Raw genomic sequence first — 23,088 nt, forward strand, 5'->3', positions numbered from 1 at the left:
CGAACATTCCCGATGCACTACAAAATCACGGCAGCCCCATCATCATCCTGAACGCATTATTATATTGTACCCGAAGGGCGCTGTACGATTTTTGGGTATAACGAGCCCACAGGCTGCACGAGTAGAAAGAAATACAGTAAGATCTAAACAAAGTGGTTTTAACATTTTTAGAGCACCGTGCATACCTATTAGCCCTTACTGCCAGCGCCCTTTGTTCCCGTTCTATATCATCATGGTCCCCGAGGTCAGAGGTCAATAGATGTCCTAGGTAATAAGATTTCTGTACCTACCCTTCGCAGCACCGTTTCATTTAATTTAACTTCTGGAAAGTTAAACGCACTCTTACCTTTGACCTCAAAGACCAAGCCTTAGCCCAGCAGTGAGAAATTTACAGGCTGTTGTTGTTTTTGTTGCAGGCGCTGAGAATACCAAAACGCTCGTTGTCAGTAGCCGCCATAAGCTAGAAGTGTCTAATAGTATAATTATTAAAAATAAATAAAGTTCAACAATTCACAAATTCACTTAACATGCGCCTCTTCTAAGGCAAAATCTGTCATATCGTCCTCTCTAAAAAAAAAAAAATATACTTTATTCAAATAGGCTTTTACAAGCACTTTTGAATCGAAATTTTAATTGAAGCTACCACCGGTTCGGAAAGTAGGTTCTACCGAGAAGAACCGGCAAGAAACTCAGTAGTTACTCTTTTTCACCATTTAAAAAAACATTCATGTTAGTTAATCACAATTATATACATATGTAATTTATCCTGCCCGGAAGTTAACAAGTATTAATTCAAATTCCTTTTTTATCGTCTGATTAATCTTACACTGAATAATATGGCTTCTTTACTGATGTATTTTTTATAAATAATTTAAATTTATGAAACGATAAATATGTTGTACCTACTTTGTATTGTCTATCAGCCAGCAAGAAGACAATTTGGTAATCGGGTATATACCTAATAATAGGTAGTAGGTACAGATTATTTCAACAAATCTGCGAGATTTGGATTGAGTTTGAAAACGCAAGAGCTTTAAAATTACGTAAATTTTAATTACAGTGAAGTAATATTTCTGACTTAGGGCTTACACAAAACCTCACCAACTGGAAAAGCTTAAAAAAACCTGTTATATTCGTTTAAGTGTTAGTCGAAGAAATAAAAAGAGGTAAACATATATAGACATAGATTTATTTAATATTCGTAAGATAATAACCTTGTTAAAGAAATAATAAGAATATTTAAAACTTTATTTAATGGTATTCGATAAAAAAAGTGTTGCGTAATATATAGTATAATTACGAAAATATACATTGTACTACCATAATAGAAGAGAACACGTTATAATAATTTACACATAAGTACCGACCAGAAATTGAAAAGTTAATCCGTTACAAATAAACAAAATTATGTAATAACTATATGATAATCGAATACGGCATTAATATCGTCTTCTCAATTGATGTCTTGTAAAACAATAAAAAATATAATGTCTATTCATATTTCTAGTTATTTAATAATTTATATAGAATCTACGTGTATTACTCGTAAACAATAATATGTTATGAATCAAACAAAAAATAAATACGAATAAAAAACGAGGCACATCAGCTGATATAAAAAAGAGCAAAACATTGACATTAGCTGATTTTTTTATCTGTGCGACAACTTGTATTTTCTGTGTGTAGCGAACTGTCCAACTGGCATAGTGAGATCAACGCGGCGTGCGAGCGAGCGCGCGTACTGTGTACTCGGAACTGTGTTTAGTGTTCCAATTACGATCTACTATAAATTATCGGATTCAATGCAGTTGTAAATAAAACAAAATTAAAATGGATTTAAGCGGTAAGTTAATATATATTTGAAATGTTTCAAAACTTCCTTCGAAACTTGAATATTATTAGTATCGATTTGTTTTTTATTCGCAATCAAACGGATGTCCCCAAAAATGCTGTGGCGGTACCTACACTACCTTATTAACACTTTCACCGTTTGTTGTTTATGTTTTTAAATAATACGAATAACGTTTTACATATTGCGTAGGTATGTTAAAAGATCGCCAAATTAAAACATTGCGTTTTATTTTTAGAAACAAATTGAATACAATTGACTTACACAAAACAAATCGAAACTGCATAAATAAATGTTATTTTAAAAACAATGAAAGCTTAGTTTTGAATAATACTTTCAATACAAACCGTACTTAAGACTTTCTTAGTAAGAACGAAATAATATGAAATTAATTGAATCTTAATTTTGGAAGACGAATACTTCATTGTGTGGATGTTAAAGTTACCTTTATTTAATACTATAAATTCTATAGAGTAGCAAGGTCACCGTATATACAAAGTATGCTATTAAAAAGTCATAGCTACGCTATTGAATGATATTGTAGGGTATAAATAAATGAACAGTAATTTTCTACTACGACACAATAGATATATACTTAGTTTATATATATTTCAGCACTTTTTCATAAGAAAGATGGAAAAAATTAAAACAAAATTTAAAAATTGAATTGTATACTAAAAACTTAATAGCTTAATGAATTTTTAATAGTTAGATTCCATCAATAATAATTTACGTTGATAATAAGTTTCTATTCGCAATATCTATAAAATGAACTGTTGTTATTTAGATAATCATAATACCAGATAACCAGTTTTTGCAGTCGATCTTGTGATGCTGTAGATTTTCCTTGGCTTTGAAATAGTGAAACATGTGCCAAATCTAATTTATTAGCAATTCTTTTTAATACATTTCGAAAACCTCAAAACATTAACAAAGTTAATCACAAACTACATTAAAGGTAATCGTTGGGCGATATAATTTTAAAATTTCGACGTGATAAAATTCAATAATATACCTACAATATACCTAGTTGAGTATAGCTATGTACCTGACTTTATTAATGTAAATGACTGAAAACCATGGAGACGGCCGGTGCACGCCAAATTATTTCGAAAACAAAAGCTATTTTACATCAACTCAATTCGTATAACACTTGTAAAAAAGTTGTAAGTTGGCTCACGGTGATACGCTATTGTGTCTGCAAAATTATCACATTTCACTATCGTATTCGAAAAGTATGCTTGATATAGGTAGAATAGAAAATGGTATATAATTTTATATTTATAATTGTTTATAAGATCTTTTACTCTGAAGGTTAAAGCAGAAAAAATAAGAATTTATAGCGCTTTACTAAGTAGGTATCCCAATAGACTCGCATAGATCTTTTGGTGCATACCAGTTTTCTCTTAAATGAGATAAGGCTAATCTATTATCGATTCTTGTAGAAATACGGCATCACGTACAACAGTATACCAACATCAATTGGTATATGGTGATATTGTACCGAGTATGTTGAACATTCAAAGCGGAGGGAAAGGGTCAATGAACTCTCGTTAAAGGAAAAAAATACATGCAAAGAATACCGAAACCACAGTCACGTATATATTTACGAAACAGTTATTTTAACATATATTTTGCCTTCATTAAAAGTTTCTTATAAAATTAAAAAAAATAAACACTTGAGCACTGTCTGCTTAAAACATACTTGTTCATTTATACTTATACAGTAATATAACAGGATTACTGCTATTAACTAGCCAACTAGGTACTAATTACATTAATATTCATTGGCCCGTCAAAACATATTCTCCTTACTTGTACCGGGCTGACTATTCGCCGCATAACATTAAATTTAAATTATAATTTTTTGTATCGTTAAGCAAATAAAAAACTATTCACATATTATGGGATCGTCTACAATGAGAATATTTGCGATAAAAATATCAACTGAAATTATAAATTCAACCTTTTTTTCTGAAATCGAGGGACAAAAAAAATGATAATTTTTTTATTGTAAAATTTATATTTTAAATATGAAGTAGACTAAATTATCATTGTAGTTTCTGATCTTTTTAATTTCTTAAATAAAACTTTATATCAAACGTATTTGTAAGTGAAAAAAAATATTTATTAACTTAAGTCGACTATTATTTTATTATTAAGTAAACTATTATTTATGGTCTGTGCACCAACACAAACACTATCAAAATCGCATGGGATGCAATCCGATTACAAGCTAAATATTTTTTCTTTGTACAAGCCCGTATCGCGTCGTATTGTTGCTTTAAGCTACAATTGTCATTATTTTACCCCCTTTTTTAAATATAATGATCATTATAATATATTAATGACCTCCGTGGTCGAGTGGTGTGTACACCGGTTGGGTGCGCCACTCCGAGGTTCCGGGTTCGATTCCCGGCCGAGTCGATGTAGATTACCAATAGTTTTCTATGTTGTCCTGGGTCTTATTGTTTGTGGTACCATCGTTACTTCTGATTTTCCATAACACAAGTGCTTAAGCTACTGACATTAGGATAAGAGTAATGTATGTGATGTCTCATATTTATATTTATATTATTATCTATAAAGTTAGATATATTAAACTGTAATTGACTTTTCATGCAGTCTAACCAACTAATTTCCATCTGCCCGGAAGATGATAAACAAACAAAAAATAATACAATAAAATTAGTAGGATTATATGGAATATGAACTATATAGTAATGTGTTTCTTTCAGTCGATGAATACATCGAGGGTCTGTTCTCCAAGGAGGCTTTCGAACAGCCCTCCGACACGAAGAAGCCAGAGGACTTGGAGATGAGATTGCCGGAATGGTTTGACGAAAAACAGTTCAATAAGTGAGTGCTTTTATTCAAGTTGTTAAGATGCACGCGTTCTTGTGCGATCTCTGACGAGCACCTTTCATTCCCCTACTTTATTTTTACTTTCAACAACAGCCTGTAAATACCCACTGCTGGGCTAAAGGCCTCCTCTCCCTTAGAGAAGGTTTGGAACATATTCCACCACGCTGTTCCAATGCGGGTTGGTGGAATACACATGTGGCAGAATTTCTATGAAATTTGTCACATGCAGGTTTCCTCACGACGTTTTCCTTCACCGCCGAGTACGAGATGAATTATAAAGACAAATTAAGCACATGAATCAGCGGTGCTTGCCTGGGTTTGAACCCGTAATCATCGGTTAAGATGCACGCGTTCTAACCACTGGGCCATCTCGACACGAAGAAGCCAGAGGACTTGGAGATGAGATTGCCAGAATGGTTTGACGAAAAACAGTTCAATAAGTGAGTGCTTTTATGCAAGTTGTTACAGTCTTCGCAAAATCCGCTTTACTTTTACCCACTTACAAATTCACGAGATAACTGTTCTTGTGCTATATCTGACGAGCACCTTTCATTCACCTACTTTGTTTTTACTTTCAATAATTGATTATTAACATTAATATAGTCTAAAATATGTCAATAACCATACATACATAGCGGATGTTGTTTGGTGTTTTGATTTGTTAGCAAAATTTAAAGAAATCTGCGATTAAAATAACGAATCCGATTAAAATCAGATCACGTCGCGACGGTGAATGGATTAATATAACTAAGCGCTCATTCCCTCGTTACGATAAACAAAACATTTATCATGTAATAATAATTTTAAGGAGCACAAATTACCATCCAAGGCCTCATTTTGATCCGCTTTAACACCATAATCATCAACAATCTTTAAATTTCCCACTGTTGGGCTAAGGTCTCCTCTCCCTTTGAGGAGAATTGAAGATTTGGAGCATATTCCACTAGGCTGCTCCAATGCGGGCTGGATACTCATGTCGCAGAATTTCGTTGGAATTAGTCACATGCAGGTTTCCTCACAATGTTTTCCTTCACCGCCGAACGCTAGATGAATTACAAACACAAATTAAGCACATGAAATTTCAGCGACGCTTTCCTGGGTTTGAACCCGTAATCATCGGTTAAGATGCCCGCGTTCTAGCCACTGAGAAACCCCGGCTAGGTCTTTAACACCGAGCACGATAAATTATAAATACAAATTAGCACATGGACAATCAGTGACATGAATTCAGGGCATTAACAGGCTGCTTTACCTTTACTTTATTATTTACTATTACGTTACTTTATAATTAATGGGAACAATAAATTTTTTTGTTCATAAGCATTTCCCCAACATACGCTGGGCACATTTTCGTCCAACAATCACCATAACCTGAATAACATTGCTAACGGTACTTACCGGCTTATGATTTCTGCTGTCGCTTTCGCCCTCCATTCTAAAAGTGCATATTTTAACAACTTTTGGATAATACTATCATTTCCGTAGATTTAGTTTTATTTTTTATATTAAGACTACAATATGTTGCACGTTTAAATAAAAGTTATATTTTACCTTGGTCTGGTGGTTATATTATACGGCGTAATAAAAAAAATATTTTTTAATTAATCACAACAATAAAACAATTTATTTTTAATATTAAAAATTCTCTTACTCGTGTAGACGTAATTCGTTTTAAAGTTTCAAATAAACGGTGCCGCAATTTTCGTAATTTTTTGTTTGGTTGTGCACTCTTATTATAATAGCGTATCTATTTTAATCATAAAGAGCACGTCTACTTAACTTTTAATCCCATAAAAAAAGTAAAATGAGAGCCAAGTTCAATTATACGATATAAGCGTTGGTTGTTTATTTCAAAGATAAAATAAATGAGATCTACATTTTCAACCGACTTCCAAAAGGAGGAGGTTATCAATTCGTCTGTTTTTTTTTTTTATGTTTGTTACCTCATAACTTTTCACTGGGTGGACCGATTTTGATATTTTTTTTTTGTTTGAAAGGTAGTGCTTCCCGTGGGGTCCCATTTTTTTTTAATTTTTTTCCGATGATGGTATCCATATGAAAACGACATAAGTCTTAAATTTGCATTATGTATATGCGCGACAAATCGGTGAATAACTGAAAATCACGTTAACCAATTTTGATAATTCTTTTTTTATTATAAAATACATACTTCAAGGGTAATTTGGTGAAAGTTTGGTAAGGTTCTGAGCACAGGATCCATGACAAAGTAACGGAACGGAAGGGAACGGAACAATTCTGAGGAGCACGTTAGCGATACTCAGTCGAATCTTTTATTTATAGGTTATTTGGATATTTGAGTCACCTTCCGTAATGTGGTTATGTTTACGTAATTATCATAGTCGAATATTATAATCAACTAGCTACCCACCCCGGCTTCGCACGGGTGCAATACTGATACTAAATATACTACAGAATTTGTTTATTTACGACATCACATCGCAAACTACTAAAATTATCAGTGTTTCTTTACTATATTATTCATGTATTATATACACAAACCTTCCCCTTGAATCACACTATCTTTTAAAAAAAACCGCATCAAAATCCGTTGCGTAGATTTAAAGATATAGGGACAGAGAAAGCGACTTTGTTTTATACTATGTAGTGATGGAACTCCTATACGGCTCGGGTGCGATATGGGGCAGAATTTCTTACTATCTTTAATCAAATTTTGTGTATGTGATGTGATGTCATATGATGTACGAAATATAGTTGGTCTTTTTTAAAGTATTTTTGCTGAGTTCGATTACAGCTCTTTCGAGGGATCCTTGTAGTTTACGCCGCGTGACGTATTAAATCCGCATTTTCGAAAGTCTATTTTTGCTTTATTCGCAAGTTTCCTTTGAAATTGTCCTCGAAGTAGTTTCTGACTTATATAAATGGACCGCTTAATCTATCCATATTAAAAAAAAATAGTTTGTCAACATCAGACTCACTTAAAATCAAAAAATAAATAAAAATTTTAACAAAAAGAAAAACCGACTTCAAACAAAACACTATTTTAAAACAAATGAATATGCACGAAAAAGTAATAAAAATATTTGCGTATTCTACATATTTTTTAGAGTCTTCCTAAGTTAAATGAAATGAAAAATATTAGACTACTTAAAAGTCGATTAACGATTATATCATGTAGTTATAATTATTGTTATATTTGGAGTCGGTGTCAGCCAATAAAACCCTATAGTATATGTATCAAAAAACAATACGAGAATACTTTAACAAATATGTTTTTTACAAATTACCTTTTACACAATAGTATACTGGATCAATCAAGGGGCTCGTATCGCTTCTTTCTTTTGATTGTTGGGGCAAGGGCACCGTGGCTGACACCGGCTCCAAATATACCAATAACTATAACTACATGATATAATCGTTAATCGACTTTTAAGTAGTCTAATATTTTTCATTTCATTTAATTTAGGAAGACTAAAAAATATGTAGAATACGCAATTATTTTTATTACTTTTTCGTGCATATTCATTTGTTTTAAAATAGTGTTTTGTTTGAAGTCGGTTTTTCTTTTTGTTAAAATTTTTATTTATGTTTATTTAAATAAAAGGAGCCAAGTTCAATGACCAGTTCTGAATGTATTTATAACTACTGTAATTTCAGTAGTTCGGGATGGCCAAAATAATATTATCGTTTTACAATGATGTCTCTATCTTTTGCTAGAATGCCCCGCTATAGTCCAATTGTTTTATAATGACAGCTCAATCATATTTAAAATAAGAAATAGTGTTACATGCCAGTACTAAATGCTATGCCATATGAAATAATATTAATTACAGTTTTACAAATTATTGATCAATTAATTACAATAATAATTGTATATAATAAAGTAAATTCAATAGCTCCTGCTATATTAATAATATGCAATAATAATGTGATATAAATTATGATATAGAATCAAATGTCATAACACCGTATTGAAGGCTAAGATTACTCTCGTAACACTACATAAAACATTATTTAAATCCATTTAGCATAATATATTGTAGCCTAAGGTCTGACTGGGCTAGACCTCATATACGAATTATTATTTTCGATGGCTAATATCTACCGGCAAGACACATTCTCGAATTAATGTGAGAACCGACAAGATACAGGCTTAGAACTTGCGAAGGCTATAATATAATTTGTATTGTATTATATATAATTTAATTGTCTTTTCTGCTGACACATTTGGTTTTAAGAGGTTTGTGTGAAAGAATATCATTCGATATTGCGTAGACTTATTTCATTGTAAGTTTCTCAAATAATAAATAAATTTGGTCATCAACAGGTATAGCAACAAAGTTTCTATAAATATTCACACGTTTTTCCTTAAACTTTATATAAAATACCTACCTATAGCCTTGTTTCAACATAATTTAATATATAATAAAGATGACGATGCATATTTGTTTTTTATATATTTTAAAATGAATACTTAATTGATAATAAATTGTATAGACGATGATTAGAAAATTAGTCACAAGTACCTATACTAATTTCAATAATGTTAGTAAATCAACGGAATATTAATAAAATTTCTAAGTAAGACCTCTTTTGCCGGGCTATAAATAAACGATTGGATTTTTATCCGCGCGAAGTGACACGAGAGCCGAGTGTCACCTCGTCACTTAGGTCGGGCCCCTCAAGTGACAAACCGCTCGGAATAGACAACTCCACACTATATCTTATTCTGTAATGTGTATTTTGTACGGCCGTGTTGAAAACAGAATAAAGTACATTTGTAACAATTATTTTCTTATTATAAATTTATTATTGTTAAAAAGTACACATATTATTTATTAACATAAGAATTAATAACATTAAGTGCTTAAATATATACAAATATGAATTTAAAAAAATGAAACGGTCGAAATTGCTAGCATAATTTCCCCGTTAAATCGCAATTCCAATCCTCTGGGCTTAAAACGAACCAGCCCCTGTCACCAGTGGAGGCAATATTATTAATATTATGAATTATTTTAGTGCAAATAGCATGCAATTAAAACTAGACCAAAAATCAGTACTTGTACCTGGTATAAATATAGAGATGAAACGTCATCTATCCCTTACATTCCACCATTAAGCTTAACTTTGATATTACCGTGTCTGTAGTCAAGGTCGGATTTAGGGGATGGCAACCGGAGCAACTACCATGGGGCCTTCACAAAAGAGTGCCCACCACAGCCAAAATTTAAACGAGCTAACAATTTGAAATAAAAAATGCTTAGATATCTAGATATAGTAATATTAATATAATTATATGTTATATCATGTCATCTCAATCGCATACATTAGCAAAGTTCGGATTTGCTTCTATATCGGCTTTCAAATAAAATAACTGCTTGAACACTGTTGAATCTAAATTATGCAGATTAATAAAAGCGCTTCTTTACAAAATTTCGTTTCTATGCTGTCGTTAGTTGAGGATATTCTTCGTTTGAAGCCGATCCAGAATTTAGATCATGGTTACCATAAAAAATGTCTCCATCAATAATCATCGTCATCTTAACTGACCCAACATATTCAACTCCATAAGAAGCGACAGCAGTTCTTATTCAGCTTCTATAACTAGCATACTAGCAACTTGAAAAGCTTCAGAAAATTTGTGGTACATATCGTATGCGTTTAATATTTTAAGTAAAAGGGTTACAGGTTAAATTTCATGCAAACAGTCGTTGAAAAATCCACATCTAATAAAATAAAAATCTACAACGTTACAAAAGAACAAACAACAACAACAACAGTTTGTAAATTTCCACTCCCATTTTTGTGCGGTGAAGGAAAACATCGTGAGGAAACCTGCATGTGACAAATTTCAAAGAAATTCTGCCACATGTGTATTCCACCAACCCGCATTAGAACAGCGTGGTGGAATATGTTCCAAACCTTCTCCTCAAAAGGAGAGGAGGCCTTAGCCCAGCAGTGGGAAATTTACAGGCTGTGTTGTTGTTGAAATATTCCGATCTTACTATTATTATTTTAGAGCACGGCGGTTCTACTGGGACAACTGCTTCCAATTCACGTCGTCAATGCTCTTGGGTCTCGTGGCGGTGTTCGCGATACCCTCGATACTGCGAGTGCTCGTCGGCTCCAGACGGTCTACATCGACCTACACCGCGTACAAACGATACCTCTCCACCCTCTTGCATACAGTCTCCTGGTTCGAGAATGAACTTAAGCCCGGCACCACGTGAGTACATTTCCTTATCAACAGTTTTTGACAGAATTCAAGTGTACTTTAATTAGCTTATCTTATCTAGTTAATTGATTCTAAAGTGATTGTACAATCTTTATCCTTTACGTAAATAGTCATTGAACTTTACATACAATAGTGTCAAAGTCAAATTAAAATCTTTATTCAATATTAATGAATTGCATTTTTTTATCATTAAGAATTTGCCACCGAGTCAGAAATAAATCAGATAGCCGTCTAAACGATCACTATAGTCGTCTGATGTGTTGATTTTACTAATTTAGTCAGTACGCACGTCTGGCGCTGCAGATCTCCCTCATTAAAGAAAGTTAACATTCACTGACAAATTTTTTTCTATGGCATTGGTTGGCGGACGAGCATATGGGCCACCTGATGGTAAGTGGTCACCATTAACCATAGACAATGACGCTGTAAGAAATATTAACTATTCCTTACTTAATTTAACCTTGAGAACTAAGATATTTTGTCCAATGTGCCTGTAGTACACTGGCTCACTCATCCTTCAAACCGGAACACAACGGCGGTAGAATAACTGATGAGTGTGTAGTACCTACCCAGACAGGCTTGTACAAAGCCCTACCACCAAATCAACAGATTTTTGACTTCTCTCAACTGACAACCTATATAACTTAATCACGTTGTATGTTATTGTCATTCTAATAAATGAGGTCGTATACCTGTAAATTCATAATCCCCAACATATATTGATTAGATAAACGCGTCTTAATATATGTTTTAAATATTACATAATTGTACATAAATAATAACTCAAGGAAACCATTAAGAATGTTTTACCTTTTATATTGTTTATTTCTTAAACGACCGAAATTCTCCCCATCTCTCTTGATTTGCACTCTTTTTTCTAAATAAATTGGCAACTAAACACTCAAAATGGGAGTAAAACTAAATACTCAAAATGAAAGTTGAGGCCAAACATACGACTTATTCTCACCAGTATCTTGGATCCCGTAGCAAACAGTGATACGATCCCGTTCGTTGGAAATCGTGTGAATCGGTTGACTTGTTCCCTCTGCGCTTTCCGTTTCATTAGACTTCGACGGTGAGGCGATAGAAAGTGCCGATACCAAAGTTTGTGTTTTACTATAATATCTTGGCACTTAACAGCCGTGTAATAATTGAGTTTGCTAGACGTTACTATTACATAACATACACTTGTTGAAGTTTTTGACTTCCAAGCAGGATATAAAACATACACATATCATTGTATTTAACTAACATGACAGTCGTTAGCTACTGCGTTTCATGTCGATTCTTCTCGATAGAATCTGCATTCTGAATCAATGATATAGTATTCAAATGACGATTCAAAAAGTGCCTGTAAAAGGCGACTTGAATAAAGCATATTTTGATAAAGGAAACTGGCATTTGAAACAAGTATATATTTCTCATGGATATATTTATTTCCAGTTCCTGGAAGTCTCTGCTCACAGTCCGCAACCGACACGTGAGAGCCAGCTTGGCGGCCAACCTAAAAGGCCAGGGGATAGTCTCTCAACGCGACTTGGCTCTGACGCAGTTTGGTTTCATCGGCTTGTCGTTGTTAAAAACTGACTCCTTTGGAATCAGACAAATGGAGGACGACGACTGGGAAGCCTACAACCACTTCTGGAGAGTTATCGGACACGCCATCGGCATAGAAGACAGGTATGTTGTAGATTGATTCATGGAATTGATTATTATTGTGGTTATCGGATAATTTTCATTCTTTGTTGTAATTAAATATAGAAACTATTGGAAATCATAACATCATAATTATATGTCGTGCGGTTCCGGCAGAGAAGATGCCTTATCGCAATTTCTTAACACGTTGGTATCATAGAACTATTATATGCGATACGATCATAGCGTTAATCGAGCAAAATTTTGGACAAATATTTTTTCTTCTTCTTCATTAAATAAAGTTTCGGACTGGGGCCGGCTAGACCTAGTCCACTTCAACCTCAAAAACGGGCAACTTGGCGCGTTAAACGCTAAAAAAAATCACCATTTACCATATCTCCACGATTTGAGAACATTCCGATAGCTGTAACAGCTAGTATGAAAATACTTGGCGACGATATTTCGCCAAATATCGCGCAAATTCGGCCCCATATGGAGTACTGCTCCTACCTCTAGGCAGATGCTCCCCAGAACCAACTCCTTCCATTTGACCGAAGCCCTTTCCGATCTGCTTAATCCTTTATCTTCTTTGCGTAGACATGTTGGATCACTCTGTATCTTCTACGGAATTTTTCAAGCAGAATTGTTCGGTTTAATCCCTGCTGCTGAATTTCACATTCGGACATTTCGTCTAAATTCGAAGTTTCACCCGCACGTTGAAATCCGAAAATTCACAGCAGCGCGATTCTTAGGACACTTTCTGCCTCGCTCAACCACTCTATAAAACCAGCTTTAGCTGGAGATTTTCCCACACCAACACTACTTGGGAACCTTCAAAAAAAGAGACGACTCCTCCCTTAAAGGCAGCACACCTGCAAGCCCCCCGGTGTTGCAGATGCCCTCGTGCTCGCTTGCTGTTTTCCTTACATTTTGTACATAATGGACTTAGTTTTCAAAATTGTGACGGTCGTTTCGAGTTCGAAATTCGAAAAATCGTATTCTAAAACTCTCCTGATTGGTGCTCGTCCCGCCGTCAGGTACAACCTGTGCCGCGGCGACGTGCAGCAGACGCGGCGCGCGTGTCGGGTGCTGCTGCAGCGCGTGTACGCGCCGAGCCTGGAGCGCGTGCCGGAGTACTTCGAGCACATGGCGCGCGTCATGCTGGACGGCATGTGGAGCGTCAACCCCACCGTGCACGTCGACGCCATGATCTACTGGACCAAGTACCTGTGCGACGTGCCCGGCTACGTGTACACCGAGGCCGACCGCATCGACCTGCAGCGCCGCATCCGGGACGAGCTCAACGGACGCTCCGACGACATCGGTGAGTCTCGGTGCCCCAGGAGATGTCCTGGGCAAATACTGAGTCCCATTAACCAGCCCGGTTTCACATTGTTCTCAGAATGCCGCTTGGGTCGCCCATCAGTAAAAAAAATATCATTTTCGTTTTTCAATTAATTCCTACTTCAAAGTAATTAATTAAATAAAATATCATTTGACAATTGACAATTTGACGACCTCCGTGGTCGAGTGGTGTGTACACCGGTTTTCATGGATTCGCCACTATGAGGTCCCGGGTTCGATTCCCGGCCGAGTCGATGTAGATTACCATTAGTTTTCTATGTTGTCTTGGGTCTGGGTGTTTGTGGTACCGTCGTTACTTCTGATTTCCATAACACAAGTGCTTCAGCTACTTACATTGGGATCAGACTAATGTATGTGATGTTGTCTCATATTTATATTTATTTATTTATTATTTATATCATTATATCACCAAATCCAACATTCAATTGACTTTAGTTAAAGAAAGTAAATTACTACGAATAAATTATGACATTAATTAGACTGCCAACTCCACAGGTGTAGAAACGACCTCCCTCATGGCAGGGAACCCTCTGATCGAGCTCCCGAAGGCGCCGCCACGCCTGCTTTACCTGCACGACTACGACAGCATGGACTCTAACCCTGAGTACAAGAGGCTGCCGCTCGCCGCGAGATACAAGATGGCCTTGAACCTGATCATCGCTGCCTTCTACAGCACATACATCGGCCGCATCTACCTCAACCTCAACTTCAGATTCAGCCTGATGCTGATGAAGTACTTCCCCTACGTCGCGTTCTTCAGGTTCGGCGTGCTGGCCTCCTACGTCAGGATATTCAGCGAGGATCCCACAGACAACGAGGAGCCTAAACCCAACGCCGAGTACTACAAGGAGCGCCCGCCGCTGCCGCTCTACAAGGAACTGCTGTCGTTGCTTTGGTGATGGCGATATGTTAATGCATTTATTGTTATATAACAAATTCACATTTTATATATTTTATTCGGGTTTTAACCGCGGACATTCCCTACTTCGGGTAAAATTAGATAGGCTAATTTTATACAAAAATATAACGAATACAATATATAAAATGCTTAACAAACTAGGGTAATTATAAATTGTAAATATTAATTTAAATCAAAATGTATTATGACATTGTAAAGAATATTTATAATAATGCAAGATAAAATTGATAGCAAGCAATCTGATTGACGCATTACGAGGATTACCATTAAGTTTATCACGATAGTGCGCTGTATCAATCATTAATATTTTATTTCAAATTGTTACACAACTAATTCTTAGACGATATAATATTTTACTATTAAGTGACGCAGAGTTTAAACGACTTCTAGTTTCATGAAACAACGTATATCATAGTGTACCAATATAACGCACGAAATTAATTATTGTAATGTTGCAAGACTGTCAATAAGCACAGATAAAGTGCATTTATTCATTCAATATCCAATTCATAAAAAAAAAAAATCTCTTACTTTGTTTACCCTAATGGTAATATTCTAATTTATTTAGCAGATTAAAATTTTATATTAATCAAATATAGTTATATACGTGCAATAAAGATACACTAACTAAACGTTACAAACCTATGACATATATAGTATATTAATATTATATTCAATATGGATATATTAACTACAGTTGCATTTAATTTCCAATATCATATGTATTGTTTGTTATGTATAATATTATATATTGTTTATTTTAAATACAACTGTATTTATCAGACGTCAAATATAAATTGAAATTGATTGCACAATAAATGTGTCTCAAACCTCCAATGGACAATTCATCTAAAGGGCATATTGTTGTTATTTTATTCAATTAGGTCCTTATATTTAACGAATCATTATTGAGTGTCAATTAAGTGTTGGAACGAAGTGTTTTTTAACGTTTAATTTCTTTTTGCCTCGCAAGCCTGCCATCTGACAACGAATCATTTCTTGATTTATGTAATAGTAATTAATATTTTTGAATTATTGTTCAGTCTTATATATTTTTGTAAAGCAGTTGACAGACAATCTACTGGATTTGGAAATTCATCAGCCCTTAAAATGTCAAGACTCTAGTCTATGTCCAAATAGGCTATTGGTCTACAAATTATATTTATAAACATAATTACTTTTGTGTAAAGAAATAAATCAATGACGTAAAAATATAAATCCATATTTTTATAAATCATTATTGAATATTGTTGTATGTATTTAAAATGCATAAAATTTTTATGTAAATAAAAGATTTTAAACAAAAACATAATCGTTTTCATTTTGAGTGACTTCTATTTTCATTATTATTTTATATACTAAACATAAACATTTCATAATGTAAATTAATATGGTATCCTACTCAAACCTGACATACCCTCTAATATACTTAAATGTAATCCCATAGACAAGAATACTAACTTTCATTATTTATTTGACTTATTTGTAAAAAAATACTGATATTTACAATTAGACTGAACCATACAATTGGAATTTTTTACAAGGCAAGTGTTGAAGATAATAGAAAAAAAAATGTGTATAATATAACAAAAACTGATGGGGTGCTGATTGATATTAAACTTGTTAATAACTTGTTAAAAATATTAAAAAAATTACATATGGAACCGGCAATGACACTATACAGAATATTGTGAAATTGAAAATACAAAATAAAATTTATATCCATAAAATAGCATTATATTACAGACACTGTAGGTACTTAGTAAATAGTCATTAAGAAAATTTATTTCCAGTATAATTATGAATGATATTATCTGTTAAGCCCATGTCTAGTATCTTAGATTTAAAAATAATCGTTTTATCATATAATCATTGACGGCGAATCGGTGAAATAAAAGTCACTTGTAATGCACACTTAATATAATTCCTGTAAGCTAGATTTATTTAAAGAAGTCCTGAGCTTTTAACCTCGTCCTCTTCGCCACATTGATCTGTAACAGATTATCTGTGATATTTTTATCCGTCGGGGCGCCGGCGCCGTCGCCCCCGGACGTCGACGGAGCGGCCGAGGCGCTCCTGGAGGAACTCGCACTTGGCGTCGTCACGAGAGGCGTCCGGGGGGTTCGAGTCCGCTTGGGGGTCGCGTGCGAGAGAATCCCCACGTCGTTGGGGGTCAGCTTCAGACGAGGGGAGAGCAAGTGTTTTGCGGCCAACTTCCTGGCCGCCGGCGACATGCTCGCCAGTCTCTCAGTGTTCGTTCTGAAACTATAAGAGACTGTTGTTCACAACTGAAATAATTGGAATTTATTTATTGAATTTTTTTTTTTTAAATTTTAATTTTTACAATTATGTTAACAATTTTGTTTGTTCTCACCAAGCTATTAGGCTTGACGGTGAGACGCGCTCATTTCGTTTAAAATACAAAAATAATGGTTCACAATAAAATTAAAAAAAATAATAATAAAACATAACATCTTCTTCTTAAAAACATAAAAGTAAATTAACACTATAAATTATTTTTAATATTATAAATTTCACTGCAGTCTTTTTTCACAGTGACGACAGGTTTTCGTCATTGAGTAACAAGTCCCTAAGTTTTATTTTTAACATTTGTTTACTTATTTTATCATTTTTCCTTAACATATCAAATTTATTAAATACTTTAGGTACAATGTATGCTACAGAGCTGAGATGGCCCAGTGAGAGCTGAGATGGCCCAGTGGTTAGAACGCGTGCATCTTAACCGATGATTGCGGGTTCAAATCCAGGCAAGCACCACTATATATATGTGCTTAATTGTGTTTATAATTCATCTCATGCTCGGCGGTGAAGGAAAACATCGTGAGGAAACCTGCATGTGTCTAATTTCATCGAAATTCTGCCACATGTGCATTCCACCAACCCGCATTGGAACAGCGTGGTGAAATACGTTCCAAACCCTCTCCTTAATGGAAGAGGAGGCCTTATCTCAGCAGTGGGAAATTTACAGGCTGCTACTTTACTTTACTTTTACAATGTATGCTGACAATCTCTCTCCATAATAATTTCTTAATTTTGGTTGTACTAATTTATTCTTTTCCATATTGTGTATGTGTGTGTGTGTGTGTGCGTACCTGCGCGGCGAGGCGCGCGGCGTGGGGGCGCGGCGGGCGCGCGCGCCGCGCTCGCTGAGCTGCAGCGCGAGACGCTCGCGCGCGCCGCACTCCAGCATGCGGTACGCCGCGCCCGCGCCCACGCTGCAGATAGCACGACACGCATTAGTACACGACATGCTCTTATATTGACGCTTTTTTTTTTATGGTATAGATTGACAGACGAGCATATGGGCCACCTGATGGTAAGTGGTCACCATCGCCCATAGACATTAACGCTGTAAGAATTATTAACTATTCCTTACATCGTCAATATGCCACCAACCTTGGGAACTAAGATGTTATGTCCCTTGTGCCTGTAGTTACACTGACTCACTCACCCTTCAGACCGGAACACAACAATACTGAGTACTGTTATTTGGCGGTAGAATAACTGATGAGTGGGTGGTACCTACCCAGACGGGCTTGCACAAAGCCCTACCACCAAGTAAACGCTACGACTGAGATATTATAATAGGCTATTTGACTGATTTTTAAAATCCATTTTATATTATTTAGTAGAGGTTAAGGAACCCAGTAAAAGTTAATTTCTTTATTTCTAACATATTTGCCGAAAAATATCATATTACAAATATCACATTTAAATAGCGCGCGAAAACGCTACTTGGACGATATGGCGCTGCAATGGGGACGGTGACGTCACTTTTCTATATTTTAATCTGTGGTACATATAGTAGAAGAGCAAGGTTTACAAGAAAGTGACTTAATCATAAGCCCGGCCAATCGGGAGCGTTTTGTGTCACGTGACAAACGTTTGAAAAAAATGCATTTTTATTTATTGATTTTTGAATGAATTAAGTATTATTTTCAAGTTTCGTTAGTAAGTAAAAAATTTTAAACTCATAATATACACTGATTACAATAATCTACAATTTATTTTTCGCATTGTAAAATAGCATATTGACTTCAATAGCGGTACTAAATTTTTTAGTAAATCAGGTTCACTCACGCTGGGAGAGGCGTGTCGCCGCCGTCCAGTCGGAACGGGGTCCCCTCGATCTCGCCCCACGTCATCAGAGGGGAGCGGTCGGGGCCGTCGCCGGGCCGGGGCGAGGGCGTCGCCACGAACGAGTACTCGGCCGGGGGCTTCTCCGACACTATGCTGACGCCGTCCACTCCGATCTTCCCCTTGACAGCGGCGTCCTGATGATGAAAACAATTTGTGTCTTTTATTTTAGTAAATATTGAAATTTGCTTGTTTAATGCATGAATTAGTTTTAAGTGGAAACTTGATTGGTGTGTGAACGAATTAATTGCTTTATAATGTATGTGGTGTATACTGTATGTTTTCCAATTATAATAAAAATAAAAATAAAATAAAATAAAAATTAATACAATTTATTTTATTATCTTGATTTCTAATCATATGCAATATGGAACTGAGGTGGGTCTCCACCTCGTGGGATCGAGGAGTGGCGGGCTCACCTGTGTCCTGGCGAGCGCGGAGATGACCTCCTGGTCGCGCGCGGGGTCGAAGGGCGGGCGCTGCAGGCGCGTGTTGCGGGCCCGCAGCGCCGCCCGCCGCGCGCCGCCCGCCGCGCGCCCGTCCGGCACGTACATGATGAAGTTCTTGGCGCGGTACCGCCACGTGTCCAGCTGCAAGCATCAATCTATGTTGTAGAGTAGGCCGTACATGGAGCATCCACCCGGACAACATTTCATTTTTCTATATCATTGAGCTGAGATGGCCCAGTGGTTAGAACGCGTGCATCTTAACCGATGATTGCGGGTTCAAACCCAGGCAAGCACCACTATATATATGTGCTTAATTTGTGTTTATAATTCATCTCGTGCTCGGCAGTGAAGGAAAACATCGTGAGGAAACCTGCATGTGTCTAATTTCATCGAAATTCTGCCACATGTGCATTCCACCAACCCGCATTGGAACAGCATGGTGGAATATGTTCCAAACCCTCTCCTTAATGGCAGAAGAGGCCTTATCCCAGCAGTGAGAAATTTACAGGCTGTTACTTTACTTTACTTTACTTTACTTTACTTTACTACATTTCATTCACAATACATATTGAACACAATTGTATATTTAAGGTATATGTATCATTTATAAATATGTATACATAGTTAGATGTTCTTGTTATATGAGCACACTATAATATACCTCTTGTGGTCGCTCGGTCTGGTCCGCTTGCTGCTCTATAGAAGGCAGGGCGAGCGCTGCGTCTGCAAGAGCCGCTGACGTCACTTCTGCTTCCATCTGAGATGCGAACTTTGACGCCCGTTTCTTATCTTCAAGTGCAATCACTCGATCGTAGCTGGCATTGTCTTCGCTCGTGTGCATTGCAAGGAATGAATCTAAAGGAAGAATAATATGGATTTGTCAATTCCTGAAATATTATACAAATGGTATAAGGGAAGCATTCCATGGATTACATTTAGCATTCAATCATTTGCTTGTTCTTGACTGTCTTACTGAGTCTTCCTCAAAGGAAGATAAATTAACCCCAATTCATAATATCAATATCAAAATTTACATTATTATTAAATTTTTGATAACAGATAAAAACTTTTTGTTGTTTGACTACTAACAAACTATATTTGTTGTGTAATGTTGTAGTCTTACCCAAAGAATATTTATCTAATGAGTCCTTCGGTTTTTCTGTTTCACTGTCCGTGGACTTTGTTGAAACTGCTGGTGATTCTGTATTGGACGGTGAATAGGGCCTGCCAACAGTCGGTGTGTCAAATGTTGCCGGGGTGTTATCTAAAAATAAGTAAAAAATATATATATATATAACCAAATTTTTTGATTTAATACATTAGTTATAAATGTAAATTATTGTTTTGAATGTAACATTTTGTATTTTGTTAGAATTCCATTTCTGCTTACATGGTTCTGTAGGAGGTCTGCTTCCACTGTATTTCCGCGCTATTTCTCTGAGCCTCGCATAGTCTTTATTTTCTGTTGCCTCTAAATAATCATTCTGTGCTTTTAATTTCTCTAAATCAGGAAAAAAATCTCTTTGAATTATCCTCGCTATGCCCTGAAACAAAGCACACATTGCACAATAACAAATAATAAAACAATACGAATTCTACGAGAGTCTTTGCTCTTACTACAATAAGTAAATACAAATATTTCGAATTATTTTACCTCGACGTAAACTTCTTCGTCCAAAATTTTAGATTGTTTAGTTGTTTTCTTCTTGGGGGGCACTTTGGGAACTTTGAAAACGGAACTCTCTTTCTTAAGCAATTGCATATTTTGCAACGCCGCTTCCCCCGGTCTTGGTGTCCTATTTTCCTGTGTCATATTGATTATATTCTATTTAATGTATCTTATACATAATATTACAACAATAATAGGTAGTAATAATAACTTTAAAAAAATCCAAAATACATGTACTGTATTCTACTACACATTATGACATTGACATATGTAAAGAACGACATGTTTGAATGTGGTCATTTTATACAGACTATAAACTACAGCTTCCTAGGCTGTATAGTAATAGACAATTTGTCAGTTCGATATACGATCGCTTCATACGATTGAATTAATCTACTTCGTGCATTAAGTGTATTATTTTATTAATTAATACTTATTTTTAAAGAAATCTTTGCACGGTTGCTATAGATTTTGACACCAAAATTAAGACGATTGTCAAAATAACAGTAAATCTATTTTCCAGGATTTACCGGTAAGTACAAGTTATAAATCTAATACCGCGATCATTTTAAATACAACGATAATATTTAGCAAAAAGATATGTTGGTCTTATTAATTTTATTGTATTATAACAAAAAGCAGGACAGAACAGTGAATTGTCAAAAATTTTTTATGTCAATAAAATATTAAGGGAGAAGCTGAAAAATAAATGTTGTTATCACTCTTTTGATCAAAGAGAATGGCAGGTGTTATGTAAATAGTATTTAAAGTACTTTAAAATATAATAATCTTGACCGTTACATGTGTTATGTATCAGTTCAATCTTGTCTTCAACACCGCGAAATAAGTGCACTCGGTTCAAATAAAAACCCAAAAAAAATAAAAATATTTATTTTCAGAATTATATGTCAGTTTAAAGGTTCTCTAGTTTATTAATTTATACCGTTCTGGGGACCAATATTATCATATAATGATTATTACGTTAGCGATCCAACTACGAATATTCCTTACTAAAAAAACTCCTTACATTGCTAAGTACCTACATCAGTTTTACTACATACAGTACTTAATATTTGAATTTTTATTATATTATTATCTAGTCTAAGATTAGCTAAATCATTTAAGTAAATGAGAGAGCATTGTTTCCATAGTTGTACCGTACTTGATTACCATTAATTTAAAAAAATAAGGAGGCATCTTCAGCAAATAATACTACTTATTTCATGTTTATTCGCAACAAAAAAGAGTAAGTCATTTATGTATATGAAAAATAGAAATGGTCCAAGAATAGGTATTTGGAAGACACCCACTGAGACTAGGAGTTTTTCCTGTAACATCAACTCTTTGAATTTTATTGTTAGAAAGTCAAAGGTTGAATGATAATAATTGTTAATTCTAATAAATACTAACATAATAAACCTGAGTTTATTTTATTGTTTGATCGAATGCATTAATCCCAGGAATCGGATGATTAAGTTCAGATTTGTAAAAAAATATTTCATTGACATTATCATGACGAATTAACGACGTAATCAGGGCCGTATTTAGGGGAGGGCAACCGGGGCAACTGCCCTGAGGCCTCCACATGAGAGGGGGCCACAGTTTTCAGCAAGTTAACAAATACTGAGATATAGTCAAATTATAATAATGTTACTATTTAATATTTTAAAAGTTACTGATACAAATACGAAACAATTCATAGCTTACTGACTGAAATAAAAAAAAACTAATTAATTCATAATAATATAATTATTAGGGTGTTCACGCTTCTGTTTGTCTAGGGCCCTCACTGCTTTGTGGCCCCGGGGCCTCCACACCTTTAAATCCGACTCTGGACGTAATCTATGTAGATTTTAAATAATATAAATAAGCACATGTCGCTTAACAGGAGCGGAGTATGGATGAAAAACAAAACCGGAGAAAATCATCACAGACGTGACGTGAAGTTGGGACGAGTAGTTA

At 35.1% G+C, this 23,088-nt stretch overlaps 2 protein-coding genes across 4 annotated transcripts; one reads left to right on the plus strand and one right to left on the minus strand.

Moving 5' to 3' along the window:
• The first annotated feature begins 1,639 nt into the window (after positions 1–1,639).
• Positions 1,640–15,398, plus strand: LOC124533033. Of its 3 annotated transcripts, XM_047108199.1 has the most exons (7): positions 1,640–1,843; positions 4,588–4,667; positions 5,114–5,154; positions 10,716–10,922; positions 12,375–12,611; positions 13,604–13,890; positions 14,427–15,398. In XM_047108199.1, exons 1-7 carry the CDS (start codon positions 1,831–1,833, stop codon positions 14,828–14,830), a joined length of 1,269 nt encoding a protein of 422 aa, XP_046964155.1. In that variant the 5' UTR covers positions 1,640–1,830; the 3' UTR covers positions 14,831–15,398. The 3 variants fall into 3 exon arrangements, with proteins under 3 accessions (XP_046964155.1, XP_046964154.1, XP_046964156.1); XM_047108198.1 differs by lacking the exon at positions 5,114–5,154 and having other exon boundaries at positions 1,642–1,843; positions 4,588–4,708; XM_047108200.1 differs by lacking the exons at positions 1,640–1,843; positions 4,588–4,667 and having other exon boundaries at positions 5,054–5,154.
• A 1,354-nt stretch (positions 15,399–16,752) lies between these two features.
• On the minus strand, positions 16,753–21,410 carry LOC124532855 (splicing factor ESS-2 homolog). Its single transcript, XM_047107964.1, has 8 exons — positions 21,112–21,410; positions 20,848–21,001; positions 20,581–20,721; positions 20,119–20,312; positions 19,428–19,598; positions 18,952–19,145; positions 17,964–18,086; positions 16,753–17,115 (listed from the first exon to the last, which is right to left on the minus strand). Exons 1-8 carry the CDS (start codon positions 21,268–21,270, stop codon positions 16,791–16,793), a joined length of 1,461 nt encoding a protein of 486 aa, XP_046963920.1. The 5' UTR covers positions 21,271–21,410; the 3' UTR covers positions 16,753–16,790.
• Between the last annotated feature and the right edge of the window lie 1,678 nt (positions 21,411–23,088).

The sequence above is a fragment of the Vanessa cardui genome, chromosome 10, assembly GCF_905220365.1.
Source record: "Vanessa cardui chromosome 10, ilVanCard2.1, whole genome shotgun sequence".
Taxonomy (NCBI): domain Eukaryota; kingdom Metazoa; phylum Arthropoda; class Insecta; order Lepidoptera; family Nymphalidae; genus Vanessa; species Vanessa cardui.

Excerpts from the sequence above, each read along its gene's own strand:
- LOC124533033 (XM_047108199.1), top strand. Across the intron at positions 5,155-10,715 it reads GACGAAAAACAGTTCAATAA|AGCACGGCGGTTCTACTGGG; the intron begins GTGAGTGCTTTT and ends TTATTATTTTAG. Across the intron at positions 12,612-13,603 it reads GCCATCGGCATAGAAGACAG|GTACAACCTGTGCCGCGGCG; the intron begins GTATGTTGTAGA and ends TCCCGCCGTCAG.
- LOC124532855 (XM_047107964.1), bottom strand. The coding sequence starts at position 21,270 with ATGACACAGGAAAATAGGACACCAAGACCGGGGGAAGCGGCGTTGCAA. Across the intron at positions 20,722-20,847 it reads CAGACCTCCTACAGAACCAT|ATAACACCCCGGCAACATTT; the intron begins GTAAGCAGAAAT and ends ACTTATTTTTAG. Across the intron at positions 20,313-20,580 it reads ATTAGATAAATATTCTTTGG|ATTCATTCCTTGCAATGCAC; the intron begins GTAAGACTACAA and ends TTCTTCCTTTAG.